This window comes from Armigeres subalbatus, chromosome 2 (genome assembly GCF_024139115.2).
Source record: "Armigeres subalbatus isolate Guangzhou_Male chromosome 2, GZ_Asu_2, whole genome shotgun sequence".
Classification (NCBI taxonomy): Eukaryota; Metazoa; Arthropoda; class Insecta; order Diptera; family Culicidae; genus Armigeres; species Armigeres subalbatus.
In genome coordinates this window covers 376442786-376453131 of record NC_085140.1, presented here as the reverse complement: position 1 = coordinate 376453131, position 10346 = coordinate 376442786, and the positions used below count along the sequence as shown (strand labels likewise).

Genomic DNA, 10346 nt, shown 5'->3' with positions numbered 1-10346 from the left:
CCTGGAAGAACTTCCGAATGGATTCCTGGAACAACTTCCGAAGGAATTCCTGGAAGAACTTTCCTAAGGAATTCCTGGAGGGACTTTCTTTGGAATTCCTGGAAGAACTTCTTTAGAAATTCCTGGAGGAACTTCCTTAGGATTTCCTGGAGGAACTTTCGAAGGTATTCCTGGAGAAACTACCGAAGGAATTCGTCTTATTTGTCTTATTTGGTTTATTTGTCTTATTTGTCTTATTTGTTTAATTTGTCTTATTTGTTCGAATTGTCTTATTTGTCTTATTTATTTTCAATTGTTTATCTCATCTCATTCCTATATTTGATTTCAATTTATATATTTGATATCCTCGTGTTCCCAAATAGGAATACGCTTTTTTCTAGTGTCACGCTAGATACAAAGTTGACGGACTTTCTATCGCTCTCATCGCTCCTTTCCTGCCGTGCGCCACAAGAAAATATGCTGTTGGCTGCTCTCCCGAAATGGTAACTTTTGTATGAAATTTCAAAAACTTGGTTGAAGTAAAAAGAGCTTCCTGCAAAATTTATTGCGGTCACATATACTTTTTATTACATCAAAATGATCGTTGTAAAAATTCAAAACTTAAGTCAGTTGGGTTTTGCGAAATTCGGTTCCTTTGTGCTTAAAATCATCGGAGAGAGGTACTGAGATACGAAAATTTCAGTTCTACAATAGTTCAGTATTTAGAGCTTAATTCAAATTTGGGAAATAGTAGGTCCATGAAATTTTGTAGGAACATTCCTTGATAAATTTCAAAGAGATTGTCAGTTGGGATAAGCGAAATTTGTTTCCAATTTCGAGTTATAGACATTTTAGTACGAAAATAGCGCTCTACCACGAGAGAGCTTCCCTCAGACCTTAATGTCGAGCGGGTTCAAGTTATACTGAAGTTGATTACCTCCAATTTTGTTTCCAATGTCTACAAAAAATGTAGGCAATTATTTTGTGAAAATAATCATTACTAATGTTGTTATAATTTTGATATGAAATAAAACTGGCCGAAGACACATTTTTATCGAATTATCTAATTATAACACACGTTGTTTTAAATAACAACCATTGATATTATTGAGATATAATTTTGTTATGCTGATCATCTGCAACGTTTGCTCGCTCAAGAGCAAAACCATCGTGCTGAAGGATTTTCATGAGGAGAAAGAAACAGACGTGGCGTTCATCACCGAAACGCACACAAATCCGCAGGTGAGCGTCTACATCCCGGACTTTCGAATCTTTCCACTTGACCGGGCGACCATGAGGAGGTGGTGTGGCTATCGCTCTACGCTACAACACCAACTGTCGCCTGCTGTCAAGCTTCCAGCTGAGAGTCCATCATCGTCGAAGTTACAACTTCTGTCGGCACAATTACGCTCGTCGCTGCGTACTGCCTAACTCAAGCCAAAGCCGGCGACTGATCATCGGCCGCCCTTCGGAGGGACATTGTCAAGCTTACGCTGAGGCAAGGTCAGTACAAACAAGGTCAGCCAAACATCAAGCCTGGAGCAACAGCCGCGGCAATCGAAACGCTCACTACACGATCCTGAGTCCGGATTTCCCCACTCAGGTGAGTTCCAGAGTGCATGCTACAATCGACCTGATCATCGCGAATATGCAAGATCACATTTCGCAGCCGGTTGTCTATCAGGAGCTTAGCTCACACTGCTTTCCGGTGTTGGGAGAAGTATGGTCAATCGGCATCAACAGTCCCAGCGAAATTACCACCGAGCAAACTGGTAACAGTCCCAGCAGGTTGACGATTCCGACATCAACTAGGAGGCGCCTCTCGAAACATCTGAGGACATTGACTTGCAGCTGCGCTCCACCGAACAGGGGATTTCGGTGGCTCGGAAGAAGCACGTACCAACAGCTCGTCAGGTGAGCAACACCCTAACCCAAATAATCGAAAAACATGCAGGCCCCAGGCCTAGACAACATCCTGAATCTCGAACTCAAATATATGAATGTTTCGTTCTTCGAGCACCTTTCGTTGATGATTAATCAGTGTCTCTTTTTCAACTACTTCCCATCGTCCTGGAAGTCAGCCAAAGTCACCCTTATCTAGAATCCTGGGAAGAGTCCTTACTCTCCGAAAAGTTATCGCCCCATCAGCCTTCACTCTGGGTTATTCGAGCTGGTTGGGAAGGCGACTCACAGCCGGTTACTTGGGTCCGCCAAACACCACAACATCTTGCTCGATGAATAGTTTGGTTTCCGACGCGATCGATCAACCGTACACCAACTGAACCAAGTCACCAACGTCCTCAGGCGGAACAAGTCTGTCTCTAAAACATCCGCCATGGCCTTACTCGTTGTCGAGAAGGTATCCGACAATGAATGCATGATGCCCTGGTGTACAAACTACAACGCTACAATCTTGCCAGCTACCTGTTGAAAATCATCAACAATGACGGCAAGGACATTCCGAGTTTCAATCAGCAGAGCGAGATCCAATGCGCACAACATCGTCGCAGGCGTCCCCCAGGGCAGTATCCTTGGCCCCCTGCTGTTTAACCTGTTCACCTCCGACATGCCAGAACCTCCAGGAGGCGACATTTTGGCTCTGTTCGCAGATGACTCCTCCGTCGTCTACCACGGAAGAGTGGTCAGAGCGCTAGTGGCAAAACACCAACGAAACCTGGATGCCCTGACAGAGTACCTCTTCAGCTGGAAGATCTGTATCAACGCGGCGAAGACCCAGATCATTATTTTTCCCCATTCTAGATCCCCTAAACATGTTCCGTCTGAGCAATGTTGTTAAAAATTCAAAATCTCATCCACGATTCAAATCAAGCGCTAGGCAAACCTCACCAGACTCATGGCTCAGAGAATCGTCCATGATTCGACCCGCAATTTGCATCATTGCATGATTTTCGCGTGTTCTTCTTCGTTAAATTATATATCTTTCTTTGCTTTCAAATACCACAAGAGCGTTTTGGTGAGTGCAAGGAAAGGTTCAGGGTCCAGTGCATGGCTTCCGATCAACCACTTATCCGGAAGCTAGTCCCCAACTTATAATTTTTTTTTGTGAATACTGTAGTGTATATATTAGTTATTAGGTTATCAAATTTTCATACAAAGAAACTAATTCCTCTTCAAGGCCATTCTAATAAAATGAATTTTAATTAAAAAAATAGAAAAAAATCTAAAAATTCATATGATAAGTAAAGTTGAAGGATTTTGATGATTATAATTAACCTAAATAAAATGAATTTTACTAAGACTAAGCAAAGAAAATGTAGTAGCTCGTTTAGATCAGATTACCACTAACTAGTGCATTGTCTTAAGGAGGAAGTAAAATGGCCAACAAACAACCACGTGTTGTAAATGAGTGTTAGTGTTGCCGCTCGGTGTTGTACTACCGCAATTAAGGCTCCCCAGACCTAAGCAATTTCATCGCAGCGAATTCTATCCTTGGGTTCCATTTACGCTTCCATACCAACGGCGATAGAATCGCAGTCGCCAAGCTATAGAATCGCGTCGCGTTTGTTTGAGGGAACCTGTATAATTGTCGAAAAGAGTCATGCGACACTTCGTTCGATCGGAAACCTCTTTCCTTTGTTCAATTTTATTTTCACTTTACTGACATGGTGCGTGGACGTATATGTGGAGACGCATGGTACATCGTAAGCAAGTGTTGCAATTTCGGTTTACCTCGCAGAATCGTTGATGTTTTCATTAATGTGGAAAAATGTAGTGTTTCGTACTTTCTGGTCTGCTATTTTAAAATGTCATTGATTTGAACAATTGTTGATGATTGTTGTTGATGATCAGAATTTCGGCGTTCAGTGACATCAAAATGATAATAAGTTTATATCATTGTCCACGTTTCATACAAAAAATACCAAATCGAAATTGTTCCGATCAACACCACTGGGCTGACCACAACATCCCTGCAGAAGTGTGTGACGTTGGTTCGAGAGACTGCGAATTTGATAACTCCAAACAATGAAGAGGCAAGATATATTTGCAGACCCAAAGCAAAACAAAGTATAGATAGGCATTCAAGGAACGTGGAAGTGTGTCGCAAAATTAAAATACGTCGAAAAGTTAAATTATATCCGATATTTAATACTACTTTATTAAGAATTTATTATATTCGTTACTATACAAGTAAGTTGCATTGAATTTGATAAAGATTTCTACTTAAAACTAACTAAATTGTGAAAAATAGGTACGACTCGAAATTCAGGTTAGGCTATATGCAAAGTACACAGCATTGGTCTGAGGATTGCTATAGTGAATTCATAGTAAGTTACTCTCAAAATATCCTTATTCCTACGCCTATATACAATAAGTGGAAACTATTTATAATTTCAATAACTTATTACCTATGAACAATTAATTTGGAATTATGTAAAATAGGTATTTGCATATTGCCAGTATCGACCTAGCGAGACCCGTCCGCAAGAGGATAACGGATAGGAAACTAAATTGTGAGTAGCAAACCTTCAATTGACATTTGAACTATTGGTAATAAATACTCATTTTAGCTTTGATCAGCTGTAAACGTAGACGGTGATTCCGAAGACAATTTCCTAAAATTATTCCGAACATTAAATCAAAGAATTTAACCTCAAAGGATGGACTCGACTGTGGGTGACTGCATGAAGTGCCGTAAGTCAAACAAAATATGCGACATGGTGCAGTGTGACACTTGCCAGTCATGGGCGCATTTCTCGTGTGTCGGAGTTACGGCAGCAATCAAAGATTCGGATTGGAGCTGTGACAAGTGCAGCGACGAACTGCAAGTCCCAAAGCTAACAAAGAGGAGTTCAAGCAAGAAGGGGAGCTCGAAGTCCAAGAGTGAAGGAGGATCGATCCAACCCTCCATCCCTGAAGGAACAGCAGGTCTGAACGAAGAACTGCATAAGTTAGAAGCCGAACAACGTGCTATGGAAAAAGTCTTAGAGGAGGAAATGATCATTCAAGAAAAGCGTCTCGATATGTAGCGTGTCCTTCAAGAAAAACGTCGACATAAGGAGAAAGAATTCCATGAAAACCATATGCAGCAAGATAGAGATCTAAAAGAGCGCCAATTGAGGGAGGAACGTGAGATGTTGAAAAGGCAATTGAAAGAAGAAGCTAGATTTGCTAGCGAACGTAAGAAGCTGCACGAGCATTTTCAAGATGCGAAGAAAGCAATTGCGAAGAGTATTTCCGAAGAAACAGAAGGTGCTGTTGGAGGGGAGAAGCTGAAGAACGACAACGAATTATCGTTCGATAAGAAGGTCCAGTTCTGGCTGAAGCAGCAGGATCAAGGTAGAAATGGAGCGAAATCCAAACTATCCTGCTCAATAGCGGATAGTGAAGACTACGGTGAAATCGAAGAGGATGATGCACCTGAGGAAAAAGGTAATTCAGAATACCCCGCAGGAGAAGATTTCGGATGTACTCCCGAAGACCGCGAACTACTCGGAAGAATCGTGCGGAATGGGAGGATGAATGGGCCGGGGGAAATTATACCACCACCGCAAGATCGGCCACAACAGCATACAGTGAAATTATCCCAGGAATAATTGGCAGCTCGCCAAGCCGTATCGAAAAACCTGCCTGTCTTCAAGGGTGAAGCAGAGAAGTGGCCAATGTTCATAAGTTGCTTTGAATATACCACTAAGGCCTGCGGTTTCTCTAACTTAGATAATCTGAAACGACTCCAAGATTGTCTTCAAGGAGATGCTCTCGAAGCTGTCCGGAGCCGGTTAGTCCTTCCGGAGTCGGTACCGGATGTCATCAACGACCTTCGTCGTATATTTGGCAGACCAGAGAAACTGCTGAAGACCCTTCTCACGAAAGTGCGGAATGCACAAGCGCCAAGGGCCGATCGCTTGGAAACCTTCATGCAATTTGGAATAACAGTGAAGCAGTTGTGCGATCACTTGGAGGCGGCTAAGCTAGCGGATCACCTTAATAACCCAATGCTTGTCCAGGAATTGGTGGAGAAACTACCGTCAAATTACAAAATGGACTGGGTCCGTTTCAAAAGGAGCAGGATAGGATCTCCTTTGAGAATATTCACCGATTTTATGAACGACATCGTAGCAGATGCATCCGAAGTATCAGAGTTCTCGACACTCTTTTTGAGTGACACCCGAGAATCATCGCACTGCGGGAAAGGGAAACCAAAACGAAAGGAGTATATAAACGTTCACCATTCTTCTTCTGGCCTACCGGCAGTTCCACCCCCCCCCCTTGAAGGAAACCAAGCCCTGTCTTGTCTGTAGAAGGTCGGATCACAAACTGCGCTTCTGCGACGATTTTAAAAGGTTCAGTTTTGCGAACAGATTAAAGGTCGTGGAGCAACACAAGCTCTGTGCCCTGTGTTTGAACAACCACGGGAAGAGTCGTTGTACCTTCAGGATTCGCTGCAATATCAATGGATGTCAAGGTGGTCATCACACTCTATTGCATCATGCTGAGGGATCCGTGCAGCTTATGGACATTGCGTGCAACGCGCACGGCGCACTGAGCCGCGGAGTAATCTTCCGGATGGTGCCCGTAACTCTATATTTCGGGGACCATGCACTGGATATACTGGCATTCTTGGATGAAGGTTCGTCATCTACTCTGGTTGAAAATGCCGTAGCTAGAGAGTTGGATGCCCGAGGGCGCGCGGAACCGCTGGTAGTAACATGGACAGGCAATGTGAAGAGATTCGAAACTACGTCCAAAAGAGTCAACCTTATGATTTCAGCGCGTGAATCGGATGAAAAGTTGCCGTTGAAAGACGTTCGCACTGTTGCCGAACTAAAACTTCCAAAACAGAGTCTCCAGTATACAAAATTAGCTGACCGATACCCACATCTCGACAATATTCCCGTAGCGAGCTACGAGATTGAAGAGCCTAGAATCATCCTTGGACTGGATAACCTAAATGTGTTTGCTCCACTCGAATCACGAGTTGGATCACCTGGCGAGCCGATCGGTGTTAAATCCAAGCTAGGGTGGACGGTTTACGGCCCGCAACCGAGCGGAACCGTAGTATCAGAAGTAAGAGTCAACCTTCACTCGTTGGAACCAATGACCAACCAGGAGCTACACGACGCCATGCGTTCTCAGTTTTTGTTGGACGATCCCTCGGTAGCCTCTGTGGCAGAATCAAACGAAGATGCGCGGGCTCGGAACATAATGCAGACAACAACAAAGCGAATTGGAGACCGGTACGAAACCGGATTACTGTGGCGACGAGATGAGCAGAGATTCCCAGATAGCTACCCAATGGCTGTCTCACGATTGAAAGCGTTAGAGAGAAAGCTGGAGCGAGATCCGGAACTTGGTTCGAAGGTTCATCAGTTAATAGCTGAGTACCTGATAAAAGGCTATGCACATAAAGCTACCGTCGACGAACTGGCAGATATGGCGAAGGGAAATGTCTGGTATATTCCTCTGAACGTTGTTATCAACCCTCGAAAACCAGGGAAGATTCGTCTCGTGTGGGACGCGAGAGCATCTGTCAATGGGATATCACTAAACTCGGAGCTCTTAACCGGCCCTGATCAGCTAGTGCCTTTGCAGACCGTAATCAGCAAGTTTCGGGAAAAACGCGTGGCGTTTGGCGGGGACATCCAGGAGATGTACCACCAGTTCCGTATAAGAAGGGCAGACAAAAAGTTCCAAAGCTTTCTCTTCCGACGAGATCCGGGCAGCTCTCCTGAAACCTATGTGATGGACGTCGGAACATTTGGGGCGAAGTGTTCTCCATGCTCTGCCCAATTTATAAAAAACTTGAATGCGGCGCAATTCGAGCAACAATTTCCGGAAGCATCAGCAGCAATAATCAACAAACACTGTGTTGATGATTATTATGATAGTGTAGATACCGTTGACGAAGCCATCAAGATAGCTACCGATGTGAAATTGATCCATTCTCGTGGAGGATTTCACATCAGAAATTGGGTGTCGAATACTCCAAATTTCCTGGAAGCGATGGGAGAACAGCCGATAACCTCTACTGTGCGCTTTCATCAAGACAAGGAAACGTTGACTGAACGCGTCCTTGGAATAGTCTGGAACCCAGTGGATGATGTTCTTTCTTTCTCCACGGCTACACGTCCTGAATATCATTTAATGCTTCATGGGGATTCTGTTCCTTCCAAAAGGATCGTTTTGAGCTCAGTAATGTCAATGTTTGACCCCCTTGGGCTATTATCACCATTCACTGTGTATGGACGAATATTGATACAAGACTTGTGGAGAACTGGCTGCAGCTGGGACGAGCCCATCGATGGTCAGTCGTTCGAAAAATGGACTCGATGGACGAAAGCACTTCCGAGTATCGAGGCCATTCGCATACCCCGGAGCTACTTCGGGCAAGCAAGTTCGGCGGACATTCAAGACCTTCAACTCCACATCATTACTGATGCCAGTAAAGGTGCATACGGATGCTCGGCATATTTTCGGGCAGTTGTTAACGGAAGGATACCGTGTGTGTTGGTATCGAGCCGTGTCAAAGTAGCACCGTTGAAACCAATGTCTGTGCCACGGTTGGAACTGCAGGCAGCAGTATTAGGAGCAAGGTTAGCGGTAGCAGTACGAAGTAATCACACGTTCAACATAGCGCAACAGGTTTTCTGGACCGACTCTACAACCGTATTGTCCTGGATTACCTCCGACGTACGAAGATACAAGGAGTTCATTGGATTACGGATCGGCGAGATCCTGACGCTTTCCAAGCTTTGCGAATGGCGTTGGGTTCCTACCAGGCTGAACGTGGCGGACCAACTAACAAAGTGGACCCGCGATCCAAATTTAAATTCAGACAGCGAGTGGTTCATAGGGCCTAAATTTCTCTATCGAGAGGAGGAAGACTGGCCAAAACAGAAAAGGTATGAATCCACGCAGGAAGAAGCAAAAGTACATCTACTTGCTCATGATATTCAGCTACTCGCACCGATCATCGATGTTCATCGATTTTCGAAATGGACCGTTTTGGTACGAACTATGGCTACTGTCTTTAGATTTGTATCCAACTGTCGTAGAAAGATAAACGGATTGTCGATCGAAGTGCTAAAAGCTACAGATAGGCAAGCGAAAGCAATCAAGAAAAACTATTCGATAGAACATTACCCTTTAAAGCAATTGGAATACGAGAAGGCGGAACGGATTCTGATAAAAGTAGCACAAGCTGAATCGTTTGGTAACGAGGTGAAGGTATTGATGAGGAACGCAAATGTGTCCGTAGCGGATAGGCAGCAGATCGAGAAGTCAAGCTTCCTTTACAAACTGACGCCCCTTATTGATGGCGACGGAATTCTACGGATGGAAAGTCGCGTGGAACGTGCAGAGTTCCTATCGTTTGACCTTCGTTTTCCCATAGCTTTGCCAAAAGAGCACGAGGTTACAATGAAGATCGTTCAACACTACCACGAACGATTTGGTCATGGATATAGGGAGACGGTGAAGAATGAATTACGGCAACGATTCTTCGTACAAGCGGTGGGCGCAGTTATCACCAGGGTCATGAAAGATTGTAAGTGGTGCAGGATTAACAAAACTCGTCCACGGATTCCTAGAATGGCAGCATTGCCGGTACAGAGATTGACTCCATTTCTGAGGCCCTTCAATTTTGTAGGCGTGGATTATCTGGGCCCATTCGTAGTCACGGTAGGCCGTCGCAGTGAGAAGAGATGGATAGTTCTATTCACGTGTTTAGTCGTCAGATCAGTTCATCTCGAAGTAGCGCATTCACTTACTACCCAATCCTGTTTAATGACAATCCGCCGTTTTATATGCCGACGTGGTACACCAACAGAAATCTTCTCGGACAACGGTTCGCTGTATTGAGATGGAATGCGCCGATGAATTCACGTCAGCTCGAACAAAATGGACTTTCAATCGTCCGGCCTCTCCCTACATGGGGGAGTTTGGGAGAGACTTGTGAGGTCAGTGAAGGAGGTACTGGCAGCAATTGACGATGGAAAACGATTGACCGACGAAATCCTCCTAACATCGATTGCCGAAGCTGAAGACATTATAAATTCTCGCCCACTCGTGTATGTCAGCCAGGAAACGGACAACGCTGAAGCACTCAGCCCAAACCATTTTCTCCGTGGCAGCTCGCCAAATGAACCACTGGTTGTAGAACCGCCGGTACCTTCTGCAGAAGCTCTGAGAAATTCGTTCAAACGCTCACAGGAGTTGGCCGAAAATATGTGGAACAGGTGGATCAAGGAATACATTCCATCGATCAGTCAACGGAAGAAGTGGTTCAGAGAGATAAACAATTTAAAGGCTGGTGATCTGGTTTACATCGTCGATGGAGAGAAGCGGAAGTGCTGGGTACGCGGTGTTGTAGAGGAACCTATCGTTTCTGAAGATGGGAGAGTACGACA

At 44.5% G+C, this 10346-nt stretch overlaps 1 protein-coding gene across 1 annotated transcript; it reads left to right on the top strand.

Moving 5' to 3' along the window:
* The first annotated feature begins 5021 nt into the window (after positions 1–5021).
* LOC134210130 (uncharacterized) lies at positions 5022–9798 on the top strand. Its single transcript, XM_062686155.1, has 5 exons — positions 5022–5370; positions 5689–6151; positions 6300–9484; positions 9587–9631; positions 9767–9798. The coding sequence occupies exons 1-5, from the start codon at positions 5022–5024 to the stop codon at positions 9796–9798; spliced, it is 4074 nt and encodes a 1357-aa protein (XP_062542139.1).
* Positions 9799–10346: the final 548 nt, after the last annotated feature.